Here is a 21,596-nt window from a genome sequence, read left to right as displayed (position 1 = left end):
GAAGACACAAAATGCTCTTCCGGACAGGGAATTAGATCTACTCTGAGGAAGGGTAGAGACTGGGGAGCAAGCAAATATGAAATAAGTACTGTTGCAGTGCACATTCTTAATTTTTGGTAAATATTTACCCATGGAACCTGACTTAGGCCATTGGATATGTATTTACAGGAGGAAAACCACGACGTGCGCTGGTCTGAAGCAAGCAAATGCACCGTCTCCTGTTCTTGGGGGGGGGGGGGGAATTGTACTTCCAACTGCTTCTCTTTGCTCATTATATTATCTGCAGTCTGCATAGAGCTTTTGCTCTTTTTTTTCTGCATTGGAGGGTTTCGCTTGAAGAAAGAAAAGTGGGATGCGCCTAAAGTGGTTTTGCAGAGCCAATCTAACAAAACGTGCTACAAACAAGAGATTCAGCAAATCGCTTTGCTGCCTTTCATGCTTCAGGCTGTTGGCAGTTTTTTCCCGGAGAGACATGGCTTGGTGTTCTTGCCAAGAAGCCAATTTCCATGTTAATCAAGAGTCCTTTAAAACAGCAGCCGAGGGTGGGGGGTGGGGGGGACGATTTACTGTGTGTTTGTCCTTTTTATGGGACCTGGCAGGGGGTAGCCTTAAATACTGTTAATCAAATAGGGTTATAAATCAAGTCTGACATCCATAGTTGGCCCTATTACCTCAACAGCAAACAAGACAGCCGTTGTAGGAGAATCTGGGGGAAAAACATCTTTATGGTCGGTATAAATAGCCTACTAGCCCATCAAAGGGCAACTCTCAAAGATGCGATTGAAACGGTCTCGTCCTGTGGACACTTGAGAGCTACACTTGAGCTCTTAGTAACCTTTGTTAGAGCCCTCCACATTGGAGGGAGACAGCCAGGAGGGCTCAGCTGGAGGCAGAGGGAGGGAAGTTCTTATATGCCCCTGAGAAGCAGGAAAGGGGAGAAAAAAAAGGGGGGGGGAAAAACCACACCACATGGTCCATACAGCACATAGACCTACTATAGTGCGGCTTCTTCAGACATTACCAAGTCAGAGGCTGCCTTTCTGTTTGCCGGCGATTTTAAATTTGGCATCACTGAGACAAGTTCAGACAACACGTCTCCAACACCACTAGGGGCGATAAAGTCCTAAACCACTGCGATTCTACCCACAACCAAGCATACAAGGCCCTCCCTCGTTCGCCATTCGGCAAATCAGATCATGGCTCTGTACTCTTGCTTCCTGTTTACAAGCAGATGCTGAAACAGGAAGCATCCACGATTCACTCCGTTGATAAATGGTCACCAGAATCCAAGGTTATGCTTCAGGACTGCTTTGCTAGTGCAAATTGAAATATGTTTAGAGACTACGCCGATAACATTGACAAGCTAACAACACAGAGCTATCGTAGACAACCCTGAGGCTACGGCCGAGGACAGGAATAAGTACAAGAAGTCCTGGTATGACCTCCGCAGAGTCATCAAAAGAGCAAAAGGACAATATAGGAATAAGGTGGAATCATATTACACAGGCACCCGACGCCTGCCTCATGTGGCAGGGGCTACAGTCCATTACAGATTACAAAAGGAAGACCCAACCGTGATCTCTCCAACGATGCCTTTCGACCAGACGAACTCGATGCATTCTGTGCACGCTTTGACTGCAACATCGAGCCGGGTGTGAGGGCCGTCACTCGGCCCATAGGATTGGGTGATCTCGCTCTGAGGCCGACGTGAGAAGGGTCTTTAAATCAGGTCAACACCTGCAAGGCCGAGTGGCCCAACGGGATTCCAGGGAGAGTTCTCAGAGCATGCGCAGAACAGCTGGCAGGCATAATCACAGTAATGTTCAACCTCCTAGTCTGTCATACCCACATGTTTTAAGATGACCACAATCACTTCAGTCTCTAAGAACTACTATATACAGGAAATGTTTGTAAAAAGTTAATTCCAATTCCATATTTACAATGTAGAGGGACACTGGAGTGTTGGAAGATACACGACATGACAAAGTATGTGGACACCTGCTCGTCAAACATCTCATTCAAAATCCTGCTCAGTAATATGGAGTTGGTCCCCCCTTTGCTGCTATAACAGCCTCCACTCGTCTGGGAAGGCTTTCCACTAGATGTTGGAACATTGATGCGGGGACTTGCTTCCATTCAGCCACAAGAGCATTTGTGAGGTCGGCACTGATGTTGGACGATTAGGCCTGGCTCACAGTCGGCGTTCCGATTCATTCCAAAGGTGTTCGATGGGGTTGAGGTCAGGGCTCTGTGCAGGCTAGTCAAGTTCTTCCACACCGATTTCAACAAACCATTTCTGTATGGACCTCACACTGGACCTTTCATGTTGAAACAGGAAAGGGCCTTCACCAAACTGTTGCCACAAAGTTGGAAGCACAGAATTGTCTAGAATGTCATTGTATGCTGTCGCGTTAAGATTTCCTTTCACTGGAACGAAGGGGCTTAGCCCAAACCATGAAAAACAGCCCCAGACCATTATTTCTCCTCCACCAAACTTTAGTTGGCACTATGCATTCTGGCAGGTAGCGTTCTCCTGGCATCCGCCAAACCCAGATTTGTCCGTTGGATTGCCAGATGGAGAGGCGTGATTCATTACTCCAGAGAACACATTTCCACCAGAGTCCAATGGCGGTGAGCTTTACACCACTCCAGCTGACGCTTGGCATTGCGCATGTTGATCTTGAGCTTGTGTGTGGCTGCTCGGTGATGGAAACGCATTTCATGAAGCTCCCAATGCTGCTTCCAGAGGCAGTTTGGAACTCTGCAGAGAGTGTTGCATCTGAGGACAGACGATTTTTTACATGCTTTAGCATTTGGCGGTCCTGTTTTGTGAGCTTGTGTGGCCTACCACTTCTAGGAGCAGCCGTTGCTGCAAGTAAGTGCAATAACCGCACTTACTTGCAGTTGACCGGGGCAGCTCTAGCAGGGCAGAAATTTGATGAACTGACTTGATGGAAAGGTGGCATCCTATGACGGTGCCATACTAAAGAGCTCAGTGAATTTCAACAAGGCCATTCTATTGGCAATGTTTGTCTATGGAGATTGCATGGCGGTATGCTCGATTTTATACACCTGTCAGCAACAGGTGTAGCTGATATAGCCAAATCCACTAATTTGAAGAGCTGTCCAGTTACTTTTGTAAAAATCGTGTACGTGTACACCAGGTCAAGGCTTCTTGCATGCATGGCATTGTAAGTTACTTTTGTCCCTGTTCCCAAGAAAGCTAAGGTAACTGAGCTAAACGACTATCGCCCCGTAGCACTCACTTCCGTCATCATGAAGTGCTTTGAGAGACTAGACAAGGACCATATCACCTCCATCCTACCTGACACCCTAGACCCACACCAATTTGCTTACCGCCCAAATAGGTCCACAGACGACGCAACCACAACCACACTGCCCTAACCCATCTGGACAAGAGGAATACCTATGTGAGAATGCTGTTCATCGACTACAGCTCAGCATTTAACACCATAGTACCCTCTAAACTCGTCATCAAGCTCAAGACCCTGGGTCTCGACCCCGCCCTGTGCAACTGGGTACTGGACTTCCTGACGGGCCGCCCCCAGGTGGTGAGGGTAGGTGACATCTCCTCCACACCGCTGATCCTCAACACTGGGGCCCCACAAGGGTGCATTCTGAGCCCTCTCCTGTACTCCCTGTTCACCCACGACTGCGTGGCCACGCACGACTCCAACTCAATCATCAAGTTTGCGGACGACACTACAGTGGAAGGCTTGATAACCAACAACGACGAGACGGCCTACAGGTAGGAGGTGAGGGCCCTCGGAGTGTGGTGTCAGGAAAATAACCTCACACTCATCGTCAAACGTTATGTTCAGAAATCCACAGGGAAGAGCGGTCACGACAACGCAGTTGAAAATTCCAAATAATATACGTAATGTCCACAGAAACGTAAAAAAAAAATGTATAATCAAACCTCATTCTTAAAATATATTAACCGCAGTGTAGGTTTTTCAATAGGACAGGGAGAAACAATGGCTGCTTTACTCTGTTGCGCAAAACTCACTCTGATAGTGCACACCTATCCACTTACGCAATGTGATCTTTCTCGCTCATTTTTCAAAATAAAAGCCTGAAACTATGTCTAAAGACTTTACACCTTAGGGAAGCCATAGAAAAATAAATCTAGTTGATATCCCTTTAAATGGAGGATAGGCATGCATAGGAACAGAGAGATTTCAAAATAAGAGGCAGTTCCTGATTGGATTTTCCTCAGGGTTTTGCCTGCAATATCAGTTCTGTTATACTCACAGACAATATTGTGACAGTTTTGGAAACTTTAGAGTGTTTTCTATCATAATCTGAATTATATGCATATTCTAGTTTCTGGGGCTGAGAAATACGCAGTTTCAAATGGGTACGTTTTTTTTGCCAAAAACAAAAATATTGCCCCCTACACGCAAAAGGTTAATAAACCTCCAAACGAGCTTCAATGCCATTCCGTGGCCTCCAACAGCTCTTAAAACGCTAGTAAAACCAAATGCATGCTTTTCAACCATTCGCTGCCCGCACGCGCCTGCCCGACTAGCATCACTACTCTGGACGGTTCTACCTAGAATATGTGGACAACTACAAATACCTAGGTGTCTGGCTAGACTGTAAACTCTCCTTCCAGTCTCAAAATCAAATCCAAAATCGGCTTTCTATTTTGCAACAAAGCCTCCTTCACTCACGCCGCCAAACTTAACCTAGTAAAACGGACTATCCTACCGATCCTCGACTTCGGCGATGTCATCTACAAAATAGCTTCAAACGCTCTACTCAGCAAACTGGATGGAGTCTATCACAATGCCATCCATGTTGTTACCAAAGCCCCTTATACCACCCACTACTGCGACCTGTATGCTCTGGTTGGCTGGCCCTCGCTACATATTTGTTGCCAGACCCACTGGCTCCAGGTCATCTATAAGTCTATGCTAGGTAAATCTCTGCCTTATCTCAGCTCACTGATCAACGATAACACCCACCCGTAGCATGCGCTCCAGCAGGTATATCTCACTGGTCACTCCCAAAGCCAATTCTTCCTTTGGCTGCCTTTCCTTCCAGTTCTCTGCTGCCAGTGACTGGAATGAATTGTATAAATAAATAAATAAATAAATATAGCTGGAGACTTATATTTCCCTCACTAACTTTAAACATCAGCTATCCAAGCAGCTAAGCGATCGCTGCAGCTGTACACAGTCCATCTGTAAATAGCCATGCAATCTACCTACCTCCTCCCCATATTGTTTTTATTTACTTCTCTGCTCTTTTGCACACCAGTACCTCTACTTGCACATCATCTGCTCATTTATCACTCCAGTGTTAACCTGCTAAATTGTAATTACTTCGCAACTAAGGCCTATTTATTGCCTTACCTCCTCAAGCCATTTGCACACACTGTATATAGACTTTCTTTTTTTCTATTGTGTTATTGACTGTATGCTTGTTTATTCCATGTGTAACTCTGTTGTTGTTTGTGTCGCACAGCTTTGCTTTATCTTGGCCAGGTCGCAGTTGTAAATGAAAACTTGTTCTCAACTAGCTTAAACAACAGTGGTTCAAGCATTGCTAAGACCTGCTGGCAAACGCAGTAAAGTTTGAATGAATGCTTATGAGCCTGCTGCTGCCTACATCCACTCAGCCAGACTGCTCTATCAAATCATAGACTTAACGATAATAAACACAGAAATACGAGCCGTAGGTCATTAATATGGTCACATCCGGAAACTAACATTTCGAAAACAAAACATTCTTTCAGTGAAATATGGAACCGTTCCATATTTTATCGAACGGGTGGCAACCCTAAGTCTAAATATTGCTATTACATTGCACAACCTTCAATGTTGTCTCACAATTATGTACAATTCTGGCAAAATAGTTCACAACGAGCCAGGTAGCCCAAACTGTTGCATATACCCTGACTCTGCGTGCAATGAATCCAAGAGAAGTGACACAATTTCCCTAGTTAATATTGCCTGCTAACATGAATTTATTTTAACTAAATATGCAGGTTTAAAAAATATATACTTCTGTGCATTGATTTTATGAAAGGCATTGACGTTTATGGTTAGGTACATTCATGCAACGATTGTGCTTTTCTCAAGAATGTGCTTTTGTTAAATCATCCCCCGTTTGGCGAAGTAGGCTGTGATTCGATGATAAATTAACAGGCACCGCACTGATTATACGCAACGCATGACAAGCTAGTTAACTTAGTAATATCATCAACCATGTGTAGTTAACTAATGATTATGTAAAGATTGATTGTTGTTTTATAAGATAAGTTTAATGCTAGCTAGCAACTTACCTTGACTCCTTGCTGCACTCGCGTAACAGCTGCTCAAGCCTGCCACGCAGTTTCCTCGTGGAATGCAACGTAATGGGCCATAATTGGGTTTCCGAAAATGCAGATTACCGATTGTAATGAAAACGTGAAAAACGCTGATTAATCGGTCGACCTCTAGTAAAAGCACAGAAGCTAGGAAAAACTCCCTAGAAAGGCAGAGTCATACCAGCTACATTTATGCCCGCGTGAACGGCAAGAGCTCAGATAAACATGAAATGACCCTGGGAATCGATAGAACTTCGCTCAGAGATGCCTACAAATTATATAACATTCAAAAAATGGGTGCATATTTCCTTTAAGACAAACTGCTAAAATTTAAACATGTATAATTAATTTGTGGGTATCTTCGAATATGATGTTAAAGGTCTAATACAGCCATTTTATCTCAATATCAAATCATTTCTGGGTAGCAATGATTATTTTCAATTAATATTTTTTTAAATAGCTTCTTAGAAATGAGCAACTTCTCAAGCAATAATTTTGTTGTGGATTGTTCAGAGTGGAGAGGAAAACTAGCTGTGTTATTGGTCTATTAACTAATTTACTGCCTGGTGATGTCACCAAGTAGGCCAAAACACCATCCCAACAAAACAGGTCTTCTAAAACAGCTCTAACACTAAAAAGAGCATTATCATAATTTTCACATTACTATTCCAAGTTCAGTGTGGAAATACAATACTAGTCAAAAGTTTGGACACACCTACTCATTCCAGGGTTTTTCTTTATTTTGACTTTTTTTTTTACATTGTAGAATAATAGTAAATACATCAAAAATGTGAAATAACACATGGAATCATGTAGTAACAAAAAAAAAAGATTGACCAAAGCAAAATATATTTTATATTTCAGATTCTTCAAAGTAGCCACCCTTTGCCTTGATGACAGCTTTGCACACTCTTGGCATTCTCTCAACCAGCTTCATGAGGTAGTCACATGGAATTGAAATCAATTCCATGTGGTGTGCCAGGTGTGCCTTGTTAAAAGTTAAATTTGTATAATTAATTTCCTTCTTGGTGAGAATTTGAGCCAGTCAGTTGTGTTGTGACAAGGTAGGGGTGGTATACAGAAGACAGCCCTATTTGGTCAAAGACCAAGTCCATATTATGGCAAGAACAGCTCAAATAAGCAAAGGGAAACGGCAGTTCATCATTAGTTGAAGACATGAAGGTTAGTCAATCCGGAACATTTCAAGAACTTTGAAAGTTTCTTCAAGTGCAGTCGTAAAAACCATCAAGCACTATGATGAAACTGGTTCTCATGAGGACCGCCAGAGGAAAGGAAGACCCAGAGTTATCTCTGCTGCAGCAGATAAGTTCATCAAAGTTACCAGCCTCAGAAATTGCAGCCCAAACAAATGCTTCAGAGTTCAAGTAACAGACACATCTCAACATCAACTGTTTAGAGGAGAAAGCATGAATCAGGCCTTCATTGTCAAATTGCTGCAAAGAAACCACTACTAAAGGATGCCAATAAGAAGAAGATACTTTCTTGGGCCAAGAAACACCAGCAATGGACATGAGACCGGTGGAAATCTTTGTGAGACACAGAGTAGATGAATCTCTGCATGTGTAGTTCCCACGTGAAGCATGGAGGTGGTGGTGTGATGGTGCTTTGCTGGTGACACTGTCAGTGATTTATTTAGAATTCAAGGCACACTTAACCAGCATGGCTACCACAGCATTCTGCAGCGATACACCATCACATCTGGTTTACGCTTAGCGGGACTATTGTTTGATTTAACAGGACATTGACCCAACACACATCTAGGCTCTGTAAGGGCTATTTGACCAAGGAGAGTGATTGAGTGATGCATCAGACGACCTGGCCTCCACCATCACCCGACCTCAACCCAATTGAGATGGTTTGGGATGAGTTGGACCGCAGAGTGAAGGAAAAGCAGCCAACAAGTATTCTGAATATGTGGGAACTCCTTGAAGACTGTTGAAAAAGCATTCCAGGCGAAGCTGGTTGAGAGAATGCCAAGAGTGAGCAAAGCTGTCATCAAGGCAAAGGGTGTTTACTTTGAAGAATCTCAAATATAAAATAAATATTGATTTATTTAATACTTTTTCTGGTTACTACAGGATTTCATATGCGTTATTTCATAGTTTTGATGTGTTCACTATTATTTTACAATGTAGAAAATAGTAAACCCTGGCATGAGTAACTTTTGACTGGTACTGTATATATAAAACATAGGAAATCTCATTTTTGACAGCATTGGGTCTTTAAAATAAACAAATGAGTAAAATAACCAACTGGTTAAGCATTTGAATCTTCCTTTTTAAATCTCCTGTTTATCAAACGCATGGTGTGAGTCTGTGCTCATATAGGGCAACCTGGGATATCCTTGTGTTGTGTCAGCAGTGTGTCCTGAAATACCTGCTTCTCGCTAAGAGCTGTGATCTTAGCCTGAAGTTCGTGGAGCTGCTTCTTCAGATCAGCATTCTGCAAAGGAAGGCAAAGCTCTTTTTAGGGCACTTTCATTCCAAACTCAAGCAATTCACATCCAGGTTAACATGAAAAGGCAGTTTGATTCATTTAAACCTGACCAACCATTTCAAACTGAATTTGAACACTTTTGTCACACTAATGCTTCACATGCACTTACATCTCCAAATAAATTGTATCTTATCAGTAAGAAATGTATGGGGCATCAGATAGCCTAGCGGTTAAGAGCGTTGGGCCAGTAACCGAAAGGTCGCCGGATCAAATCCCCGATCCGACAAGGTTAAAAATCTGTCCATGTTCCCTTGAGCAAGGCACAGCCTTAATTGCCCCTGTATGTCGCTCTGAATAAAAGCGTCTGAAACGTAAATGTATTGTATCAAACTATCCAGGAGTCAATATGCATTTCCAACATTTCCATGTCTACTAATAGCAAAAACAATGATAAATGTCTTTACCTGTGGGTCCTGTTTCATTTGGGCGACCAGTTTCTGTAGAAGAAAGGATACAAAATGTCAGTAGAATAACAAATGCATTCAGGGACATTCCACAAGACTATACTACACCCTGTGGACAGTGACACCTACAGGCACTGCATTGAACCCAGTGCACCTTCATCATGAAGTGCTTCGAGAGACTAGTCAAAGACCACATCACCTCCTCCCTTCCCGACACACTCAACCCTCTCCAATTCACCTACATTCCCCGACAGATCCACAATCGCCATTGCACTGCACACTGCCCTCACCCACCTGGACAAAAGGAATGCATATGTGAGGATGCTGTTCATTGACTACAGCTCAGCCTTCAACATGATAGTGCCCTCTAAACTCAACACAAAGCTCAAAGGCCCTGGGAATGACTCCTCCATATGGACTTCCTGACGGGCTGTCCCCAGGTGGTGAAGGTAGGCAACATTAACTCCTCCACACTGATCTTCAACCTGGGGTCCCCACAAGGGTGCGTCCTCAGTCCCCTCCTATACCCCTTGTATACTCAGACTGTGTGGCCTCACAGTTCCAACTCCATCATCAAGTTCGCTAATGACACGACAGTAGTAGGTCTGATTACCAAAAACTTTGAGAGGGCCTACAGATAGGAAGTATGTACTCTGACTCCGTGGTGCCTGGTAAACAATCTCTCCCTCAACATCACTAAAACAAAGGAGTGGCTCGTGGACTTCAGGAGGAACCAGGCTGGGCACACCCCCATCTTCATCAACAGGGCCGCTCTGGAGACGGTCAAAAATGTCCAAGTTTCTCTCCGAGGAGCTGAAATGGTCAAACCACACAGAAACCGTGGTGAAGGCACGACAGTGACTCTTAAACCTCAGGAAGCAGAAGAACTTCAGCCTGTCCCGAGGGCACTCAGAGTTCTACAGGAGCACCATCGAGAGAACACTGTTACGGCAACTGCACCCATCCCCCTATGGACATGTATCATTGTTACAGTCGTAAATGTGTATATTATTATTATTACTTTTATTATTGTTTCATTAATTTCTCTTTTTGACCTGAACTGTTGGTTGGAGCTCAGAGTTTAAGAACTCCACTGTACCCTGCAATTACATCTGCGACTGTGAGCATGTGACTAATACATCTAATCCTGTCCCATAACTAATTGTGAGTGGCCATCATTCAGTTTGAACTGGCATAACACTGAATAGCATATAGTATAAATATGATTATTTGAATATCAGATTAGGATATTACTTTATAAATAGTGAAATGTGACTTCTTACATAGGAATTACTCACCCATACACATTACATCCAATTTTATAAAGAAACTGCAGAGATATTAAATTTGCCTACTCATCCTGCAGAGAACAGTTAACACAAACAAAAAATAAATACAAAAAACAGCGTGGATAAGGGTTGTAATGAAAAATGACCTTTAAAACTAATCCCACATGCCAAGGTCACCCCAGACCTCCATAAACTGGGTGCTAAACTCTGATTCCTATCGCTATGAGGTGATTGGGGACCTTACTTAGCTGGCCTATCAATGCGCTGATGCCAGGTCTACTCTACGTGGCTGACCACTCCTCTGGGAGATGCCTGTTCAATGTGCTGAGTGTGGTTATGGGACTTTAGGGACTGAGCTCACTATAAGATGCTGGCCTGACCTGCTAGTTGCTCAACAGCAAGGAGGCTGAAGACCTGGCCTTCGTCCCAAATGGCACACTATCCCCTATCTATGGGCCCTGGTGAAAGCAGTGAATAGGGTGTCATTTAGGACGCATCCCTTATCATAGCACATAGAGGAGAGAACCTCCATTACACTCATGCTTACTCACTAACGAATATGGAATACAAATGGATGCCTGAAGTTGAAACATAGGATTTGCCCCCAACTTCCACTTGAGTCAAATTTGAACCTAGTCATGCATTGATATCAAATGGGAGACAAAGTGAAAATTCCGTTTAAGTGGACGTTTGGAATTGCCCCATAATGCAATGGTCTTCAGTGAATCTTATCAATAGCACTCTTCATAATAGCGGTGACCACATAATAGTGGTAACCCTCAATATTTGAGTTAGCCCAGATGATTAAAAGTATTTTAATAATTTGCAGGCCTAACAAAGAGCCTGAACACAGAGCAGATGAACAACAAATAAATTTAAAAAACTAAGGAACACCTAGGGATGTTTTCCTCCTACCTGATGGACTTGAATTTCCACTTTCAGGGCCTCCTGTAATGTTTGTAGTTCCATCATTGAGCCAGTCAGTGTGCCTATCAGTCCGGGGAAACGTTCAGCCTGTGTACAGAGACAGAGGGGGAATGGGGAACACATTCAAATAAATCCCCTTTAATTCTCACAAATATTACATTTTGTTATATGGTGAATATCTGTAAGAGTCGAATCAGTGGTTTCAAGCTTGCAGTAATAGCAACCAGAAATTATTAAACATTTCCAAACAGGGTCCATCGGTAACTTATTTTCTCTCACTGGCCCGGTCACGGCCAGTTGTCCAAAAATCTACTGGTCCGGACATAGCGTAGTTTTTAAAAGGCATTGGGCCTAGTCATTTTTTATTTTATTTTTACCTTCCGCTTTGGGCTGTGTACTTTATACATGTATAATCTATGAGAAGAATTGCTGTCCTACCTCAATTAGCCACGAAATCCCTAGTTTGCTTCTAGTAAACAGTCGCTTTCCATTTCCGCCATGTGGGCCAGGCCCCTGGCGATTAGAGTTCCTGCCATTTGAATGACAGCTAGCAAGATGCACACACAGCGGAGCGAGAGAGGGCAATGATGTAATGCACATATCTGCACCTACAGTATGTGACTGGGTACGCAATTTTCGCTACTTTCACCACTACCGGCTAAGAAGTATACAAAAAAGGTACCAGTGAATCTCTAATAGGCTACATTTGGTTACTTTGACGTGTATAAAAATAAAAAACGAATATAATTTCAACATTTAAGTAATTACTCTATTCTTTAGAATAGTAAGCCATTTTTAGATGTTCTTTTACATCTCAAAAAAGGATACAACCCCTTTAAGACAAATGTGTTGAAAAGAGATATCGACCTGGCTAGAATAAGCTAGCCAAGACAAAAGATGTGTCTTTTGGTAGTTCTCTCTTTGCAGACTATCAACAGTAGCCAACATATTGCAAGCATGTTCACTATTGAAGTTTTACTTTTGGAAATCCCTTTCCATAGCTAAAATAAAATCAGCTCAGAGAGTAGATTGATGGAAACTTCTTGTTGCTCTGGACAGCTCACGTGTGCTGTGTAAGGGCATCAACTTCTATACTGCTCGAGAAGTGTTTTTACTGGCCACGGCCCAGAATTAATGTCGGACCCTGTTTCCAATGTGACCACACAATCCATGATGGCAACCATTTTGTTGGCAATATGTGGAGAGTTCAAACAATTACACTGTCCCCATCGGACTGAACATAATACTCAGTAGGTGGTAATAACGACTTGGTTTTATACTAAACCTCACTAGCGTAGGGGGCACTATTTTGTGGGTGCTTTTCTCTTGCCTGCCTATACAGTATGTCAATGGTTAGGACCTATATTGCAGAGCCTATGGCTTCCACTAGATGTCAACAGTCTTTAGTAATTGTTTCAGGCTTGTATTCTGAAAAACGAGGGAGTAAGACCTCTCTGAGTCAGTGGATAGTGGGAAGTGCCCAGAGCTGATTGCTGCGCACGACCTGAGAGCGCGCCTTTCTGGTTTTTCTTTTATAGCGACGAAGCTATTGTCCGGTTGAAATATTATCGATTATTATGACTAAAAACAACCTGAGGATTGATTATAAACATCGTTTGACATGTTTCTACAAACTTTACTGATAGTATTTGGATTTTTCATCTGCCTGTTGTGACTGCCTTTGAGCCATTGAATTACTGAACAAAACGCGCCAACAAAACAGAGGTTTTTGGATATAAAGAGGGACTTTACCGAACAAAACATAAATTTATTGTGTAACTGGGAGTCTTGAGTGCAACCATACGAAGATCAAAGGTAAGTGATTCATTTTATTGCCATTTCTGACATTTGTGACTAATCTACTTGGTTGGTAACTGTATGTAATGTTTTGTGTGCTGGACGCTGTCCTCAGCTAATCGCATGGTATACTTCCGCGGTAAAGCCTTCTTGAAATCTGACACAACGGTTGGATTAACAATAAGTTCATATTTAAACTAAGTGTACAACACTTATGTTTTATTAATTTTATTATGAGTATTTCTGTTTTTGAAATTGGCGCTCTGCAATTTCACCGGATGTTGGCCAGGTGGAACGGTTGCGTCCCACACCCCCTAGAGAGGTTAACCATCTACATCATAGAGAATCATGTCCATTGAGTACAGTGCATTACATAAGTCTAGAAGGGAATACATCCTGGTAACAAAACAAGGTTATGAGTCAAATGACCTCAAACAACTGCTATTCACTTTTTTGTTTGAGTCTTTTAGGATATTCATCACCATAGCCTAGGACGTACAAAAAAACAGAATGATGTAACCTTGTGAATGTTAAAAATGGTGAGGGAATGAGCTAATTAACTCCATCTCTTACCTTCACACCGTCTCCAGGTTGAATACCATCCAATTGAAGCATTAAAGAGCCGCTGTACGCAAAACAGAAAACGACAAAGTTACTGACTTTTTACAATTCACGTTTCAGTAACAAAACAAATGGGTTGTCTATTAGGGTGCACGGTTTCCAACAGAAAACAAGCCTGTGTTTTTGGATAAGTACAAGAAATCCTTCCCCTGTTATCCATTTTAAAAAGAGGGTAGTCTATGATGTAACGTTATTATTATAACCAGGGGTTGCATTAGCTTTCAAAAACCTGTTTTAAACCATTTAACCTGCATTTATATTGAAAGTCAAGTGTTTTTTTTTGTTGCTTCAATGGAGTGATAAGGGTTGTAAGTGCATTTGCTTACAATGAATAAAGTTGTTGTTTTTTTTGCAAAAACGAAAAATAGAAAGAATGTAGCCAGCTACATATCCTAATGTTTTGCTTGAAGTTAAATCGATAATTTTAACCTGCAACCTGAGAAAAACTAGTCATGGCCAAAAGCTTTGAGAATTACATAAATATTAATTTTCACAAAGGTTGCTGCTTCAGTGTCTTTAGATATTTTTGTCAGATGTTACTATGGAATACTGAAGTATAATTACAAGCATTTCATAAGTGTCAAAGGCTTTTATTAACAATTACATGAAGTTGATGCAAAGAGTCAATATTTGCAGTGTTGACCCTTCTTCAAGACCTCTGCAATCCACCCTGGCATGCTGTCAATTAACTTCTGGGCCACATCCTGACTGATGGCAGCCCATTCTTGCATAATCAATGCTTGGAGTTTGTCAGAATTTGTGGGGTTTTGTTTGTCCACCCGCCTTGAGGATTGACCACAAGTTCTCAATGGGATTAAGGTCTGGGGATTTTCCTGGCCATGGACCCAAAATAAATGTTTTTTTCCCTAAGCCACTTAGTTATCACTTTTGCTTCATGGCAAGGTGCTCCATCATGCTGGAAAAGGCATTGTTCGTCACCAAACTGTTCCTGGATGGTTGGGGGAAGTTGCTCTCGGAGGATGTGTTGGTACCATTCTTTATTCATGGTTGTGTTCTTAGGCATAATTGTGATGTAGCCCACTCTCTTGGCTGAGAAGCAACCCCACACATGAATGTTCTCAGGATGCTTTACTGTTGGCATGACACAGGACTGATGGTAGCGCTCACCTTGTCTTCTCCGGACAAGCTTTTTTCCCGGATGCCCCAAGCATTCAGAAAAGGGATTCAAAGAAAATTACTTTACCCTAGTCCTCAGCAGTCCAAACCCTGTACCTTTGCCGAATATCAGTCTGTCCCTGATGTTTTTCCTGGAGAGAAGCATCTTCTTTGCTGCCCTTCTTGACACCAGGCCATCCTCCAAAAGTCTTCGCCTCACTGTGTGTGCAGATGCACTCACACCTACCTGCTGCCATTCCTAAGCAAGGTCTGTACTGGTGGTGCCCCGATCCCACAGCTGAGTCAACTTTAGGAGATCGTCCTGCCGCTTGTTGGACTTACTTGGGCGCCCTGAAGCCTTCTTCACAACAATTGAACCGCTCTCCTTGAATATCTGATAAATGGTTGATTTAGGTGCAATCTTACTGGCAGCAATATCCTTGCCTGTGAAGCCCTTTTTGTGCAAAGCAATGAGGACGGCACGTGTTTCCTTGCAGGTAACCATGGTTGAAAGAGGAAGAACAATGGTTCCAAGCACCACCCTCCTTTTGAAGCTTCCAGTCTGTTATTCGAACTCAAATCAGGGTGACAGCGTGATCTCCAGCCTTGTCAACATTCACACCTGCGTGAACGAGAGAATCAGTGACCTGTCAGCTGGTCCTTTTGTGGCAGGGCTGAAATGCAGTGGAATTTTTTGGGGGGGGCGATTCAGTTCAGTTGCATGGCAAAGAGGGACTTTGCAATTAATTGCAATTCACCTGATCACTCTTCATAACATTCTGGAGTATATGCAAATTGCCATCATACAAACTGAGGCAGCAGACTTTGTGAAAATCTATATGCGTGTCATTCTTAAAACTTTTGGCCACGACTGTACACCAGAGGAAAGTACCGGAGAAAAGTAGCCTACACGTCAGTCAGAGTACTGTCTGACATTTCATCTGAGAAGAGAAGTGCAACTGAAGCGCAAAAAAGAGTCCTTTTTACATGAATGATTTGGAGCGAACCCTGACTGAAGCGAAGCAGTATTTACAATAAGAAACATCATAGATATGCATTTACAAAAACACAGCAAGATAATATTTCTGCGTTTATCTTTCCCTTTCTGCATGATAAACCTAGAATCCTGAGTTAACGTGACTCCTGCTATAACTACTGTTCACTGAAAGAGGGAAGCGAGGTACAACAACTATGGGGAGTCACACTCCGAGACTTCGATAGAAGAATTAGAATCATGCCTGACAAGGCCAAGGAAATCCACACACGTCGCTGGAAGCCCCGCCTTTCACGGGTGATAACCCTGAGGCTCAGATTCATTCTTTCAGTACCGCTCTTCACCGAGCCCAAAACTGGGTGGCGCGGGGCGGGGCCAAACAGGTGTTGTATCTCGTTTCCCTTCAGGGAACAGTAGTTAGGCATAACGTTACGTTCCCTTTCAGTCAGTACTCTTTGAACCACACAACTATAGGGAAATGGAATCCCGCCTCAAGCCGGCCACAACAAATAAAATGGCCCATAGGAGACTATCCAGACAAGATCCGGGTATTTCGCACACAGCTTGATGCCTAATGATCCTTTCCTGTCCCAGCTGTAAGCACACTGTAGGCTACACCAGGAGCAGTGACATCCAAGCTATAAAACCTCACAAAAAACTGTGATGATTCCAAACACACCGTAGCCCTAATCCTTACAGTCAAATAGCACCCAAGACGCCGCCAGACCCCTGGTGCAGAGGGCGCGTTTCTATTGCCATAGGTGGTGCGTGAGTTAAGTTTGGGGAGGCACATTTTTATCCTAAAAATGCACCTTTATAACAAAGGCATTCCATGCATCATCGCATTCGCAAATTTATGCAAGACAGCCTACCATTCCTAACATGATGAACAGATTAGATAGACATAATTTAGGCTAATAACACAACTCAATAACAGTTCACAAAAAAAACCTGCGTAGTGGCATAATGTGGGCCTAGGCTATATCAGATACATTTCTTGGCATTTTATAAACACATTTCATGCAATTCTACTACACTTTATAGGACTGACAGAAATCCCATTTAGATCACAGTAATTCATATTAACCAAACATGCAAATTGAGGGTGCAATGCGCACAAGGCGGTAGGCTACACGCAAATGTTTGTTCCATAATGCAATTAGCGGGAAAACAAGACAAAAGCACCTTGTACATGCGAGCGGTTTCATGAGACAAGAGATAAAATATCTTTTAGGAACAGGGGAGATCTAATATGCAACAACTAGCATGGATTGCTAATGACTAGGATTGTGCCTTTGGCTACCGGACAATGAAAAAAACTTGAAATAAAATAATTGTCAACGGATATGGTCTGGTTTTGGCTAGGGTACTTTGAAGAAAGGCAAGACAATTAAGTATACAGTATGTTTTCAAAATGCATACTGCCTCCAGCTCATTGCTAAGTGGTGTGTGACACGCTGATGAAGCCTGCCTTCCGTTCCCTATGCATTTGCTGTTTGAGAAGGTGTTTTCCACTCAAAAGCTCTGTATCTGTATGCGTGTGAAAAATAATGTACATAACAAAAACCGTAAACGCGCCAATTTAATTCCACTAAACCATTCAAATTAACCTATAGATAGATAAGCATCTCATGGTGCTTTCAAGACAACCTGGAACTCTGAAAAATATAAAAGGTCAAATCATGACGTCAGTGATCTTCAGGTCAGAAAGTCAGAGCTCTAGAAAGAGGCTCAAGTTCCAGAGTTGGATGACCATTCAAAAAGATTTTCCCCCAGTCAGAACTTGTTTTTTCCTCAGTGGTTCTTGAACACACTGAAGTCGGCGATTTGGGTTTCCAGTTGTTTTTAATGCGACCAAACAGCAACAGAAGACAGCTGTCATCAGCTCATCACACAACACTGCAATGAGCTGGAGGCAGTATGTATTTTGAAAATATATACTTAAATTGTTCGAAACCTGAACGTTGTAATACATATGAGGCATGTCTGACCTTGAGTCAAAGTAGCCTATTAGATCTCCTCTCGTTCTAACGGATATTTGTCTCTGTCACATGAAACTGCAATTCCCTTTTGACAAGTGTTTTCCCGCTAATTGCATTATGGAACAAACATTTACAAGTTGTAAAACTTGAGCCATGACCAATATATATTGTCCTGCTAAAAACAGGGTTAATAATATACAGTGCCTTGCGAAAGTATTCGGCCCCCTTGAACTTTGCGACCTTTTGCCACATTTCAGGCTTCAAACATAAAGATACAAAACTGTATTTTTTTGTGAAGAATCAACAACAAGTGGGACACAATCATGAAGTGGAACGACATTTATTGGATCTTTCAAACTTTTTTAACAAATCAAAAACTGAAAAATTGGGTGTGCAAAATTATTCAGCCCCTTAACTTTCAGTGCAGCAAACTCTCTCCAGAAGTTCAGTGAGGATCTCTGAATGATCCAATGTTGACCTAAATGACTAATGATGATAAATACAATCCACCTGTGTGTAATCAAGTCTCCGTATAAATGCACCTGCACTGTGATAGTCTCAGAGGTCCGTTAAAAGCGCAGAGAGCATCATGAAGAACAAGGAACACACCAGGCAGGTCCGAGATAGTTTAAAGCCGGATTTGGATACAAAAAGATTTCCCAAGCTTTAAACATCCCAAGGAGCACTGTGCAAGCGATAATATTGAAATGGAAGGAGTATCAGACCACTGCAAATCTACCAAGACCTGGCCGTCCCTCTAAACTTTCAGCTCATACAAGGAGAAGACTGATCAGAGATGCAGCCAAGAGGCCCATGATCACTCTGGATGGACTGCAGAGATCTACAGCTGAGGTGGGAGACTCTGTCCATAGGACAACAATCAGTCGTATCTTGCACAAATCTGGCCTTTATGGAAGAGTGGCAAGAAGAAAGCCATTTCTTAAAGATATCCATAAAAAGTGTCGTTTAAAGTTTGCCACAAGCCACCTGGGAGAGACACCAAACATGTGGAAGAAGGTGCTCTGGTCAGATGAAACCAAAATTGAACTATTTGGCAACAATGCAAAACGTTATGTTTGGTGTAAAAGCAACACAGCTCATCACCCTGACCACACCATCCCCACTGTCAAACATGGTGGTGGCAGGGCAGCATCATGGTTTGGGCCTGCTTTTCTTCAGCAGGGACAGGGAAGATGGTTAAAATTGATGGGAAGATGGATGGAGCCAAATACAGGACCATTCTAAAAGAAAACCTGATGGAGTCTGCAAAAGACCTGAGACTGGGATGGAGATTTGCCTTCCAACAAGACAATGATCCAAAACATAAAGCAAAATCTACAATGGAATGGTTCAAAAATAAACATATCCAGGTGTTAGAATGGCCAAGTCAAAGTCCAGACCTGAATCCAATTGAGAATCTGTGGAAAGAACTGAAAACTGCTGTTCACAAATGCTCTCCATCCAACCTCACTGAGCTCGAGCAGTTTTGCAAGGAGGAATGGGAAAAAATTTCAGTCTCTCGATGTGCAAAACTGATAGAGACATACCCCAAGCGACTTACAGCTGTAATCGCAGCAAAAGGTGGCGCTACAAAGTATTAACTTAAGGGGGCTGAATCATTTTGCACGCCCAATTTTTCAGTTTTTGATTTGTTAAAAAAGTTTGAAATATCCAATAAATGTCGTTCCACTTCATGATTGTGTCCCACTTGTTGTTGATTCTTCACAAAAAAATACAGTTTTATATCTTTATGTTTGAAGCCTGAAATGTGGCAAAAGGTCGCAAAGTTCAAGGGGGCCGAATACTTTCGCAAGGCACTGTATATCTGTGAAAAAGACAACAGGCTTTTATATAATTCTAAATTAATAATAATCGTCATGACCAATATACAGTGGGGCAAAAAAGTATTTAGTCAGCCACCAATTGTGCAATTTCTCCCCCTTAAAAAGGAGAGACCTGTAATTTATCATAAGTACACATCAACCATGACAAACAAAATAAGATTAAAAAAAAAAAATTCTCCAGAAAATCACATTGTATGATTTTTAATGAATTTATTTGCAAATTATGGTGGAAAATAAGTATTTGCTCAATAACAAAAGTTTCTCAATACTTTGTTATATACCCTTTGTGGATGACAGAGGTCAAACATTTTCTGTAAGTCTTCACAAGGTTTTCACACACTTGCTAGTATTTTGGCCCATTTCTCCATGCAGATCTCCTCTAGAGCAGTGATGAGCAATGATGCTTTGGGGCTGTTGCTGGGCAACACAGACTTTCAACTCCCTCCAAAGATTTTCTATGGGGTTGAGATCTGGAGACTGGCTAGGCCACTCCAGGACCTTGAACTGCTTCTTACGAAGCCACTCCTTCATTGCCCGGGCGGTGTGTTTGGGATCATTGTCATGCTGAAAGACCCAGCCACATTTCATCTTCAATGCCCTTGCAAATGGAAGGAGGTTTTCACTCAAAATCTCACGATACATGGCCCCATTCATTCTTTCCTTTACACGGATCAGTCGTCCTGGTCCCTTTGCAGAAAAACAGCCCCAAAGCATGATGTTTCCACCCCCATGCTTCACAGTAGGTATGGTGTTCTGTGGATGCAACTCAGCATTCTTTGTCCTCCAATCACAACAAGTTGAGTTTTTACCAAAAAGTTATTTTGGTTTCATCTGACCATATGACATTCTCCCAATCTTCTTCTGGATCATCCAAATGCTCTCTAGCAAACTAGACATGTACTGGCTTAAGCAGGGGGACACGTCTGGCACTGCAGGGTTTGAGTCCCTGGCGGCGTAGTGTAGTGTGTTACTGATGGTAGGCTTTGTTACTTTGGTCCCAGCTCTCTGCAGGTCATTCACTAGGTCCCCCCGTGTGGTTCTGGGATTTTTGCTCACCGTTTTTGTGATCATTTTGACCCCACCGGGTGAGATCTTGCGTGGAGCCCCAGATCAAGGGAGATTATCAGTGGTCTTGTATGTCTTCCATTTCCTAATAATTGCTCCCACAGTTGATTTCTTCAAACCAAGCTGCTTACCTATTGCAGATTCAGTCTTCCCAGCCTGGTGCAGGTCTACAATTTTGTTTCTGGTGTCCTTTAACAGCTCTTTGGTCTTGGCCATAGTGGAGTTTGGAGTGTGACTGTGAGGTTGTGGACAGGTGTCTTTTATACTGATAACAAGTTCAAACAGGTGCCATTAACCTCTAGCGTCGAGCAATCCCGTATCCGGGAGCGTAATCATAGCCTCAAGCTCATTAGCATAACGCAACATTAACTATTCATGAAAATCACAAATGAAATGAAAGAAATATATTCACTCACAAGCTTAGCCTTTTGTTAACAACACTGTCATCTCAGATTTTCAAAATATGCTTTTCAACCATCGCTACACAAGCATTTGTGTAAGAGGTATTGATAGCTAGCATAGCATTAGCCTAGCATTCAGCAGGTAACATTTTCACAAAAACAAGAAAAGCATTCAAATAAAATCATTTACCTTTGAAGAACTTCAGATGTTTTCAATGAGGAGACTCTCAGATAGCAAATGTTCAGTTTTACCAAAAAGATTATTTGTGTAGGAGAAATCGCTCCGTTTTGTTCATCACGTT

General features: G+C 42.3%; 1 protein-coding gene across 7 annotated transcripts in view; it reads right to left on the bottom strand.

Moving 5' to 3' along the window:
* Positions 1-21,596, bottom strand: part of phf21ab (PHD finger protein 21Ab) — a 73,639-nt gene that overhangs the window by 35,467 nt on the left and 16,576 nt on the right. For all 7 annotated transcript variants that reach the window (XM_064930502.1, XM_064930510.1, XM_064930504.1 and 4 more), the window contains exons 3-6: positions 13,845-13,896; positions 11,463-11,561; positions 9,259-9,291; positions 8,735-8,800 (exon numbers count right to left, since the gene is read on the bottom strand). In XM_064930502.1, coding sequence (XP_064786574.1) covers positions 8,735-8,800; positions 9,259-9,291; positions 11,463-11,561; positions 13,845-13,886 — 240 coding nt within the window. In that variant the 5' untranslated portion in view covers positions 13,887-13,896. The remainder of the gene's footprint in view (positions 1-8,734; positions 8,801-9,258; positions 9,292-11,462; positions 11,562-13,844; positions 13,897-21,596) is intronic.

This window comes from Oncorhynchus masou, chromosome 22, assembly GCF_036934945.1.
Source record: "Oncorhynchus masou masou isolate Uvic2021 chromosome 22, UVic_Omas_1.1, whole genome shotgun sequence".
Taxonomy (NCBI): domain Eukaryota; kingdom Metazoa; phylum Chordata; class Actinopteri; order Salmoniformes; family Salmonidae; genus Oncorhynchus; species Oncorhynchus masou.
Note: the sequence above shows the minus strand (reverse complement) of the source record. Positions and strands in the feature narration are given on the sequence as shown.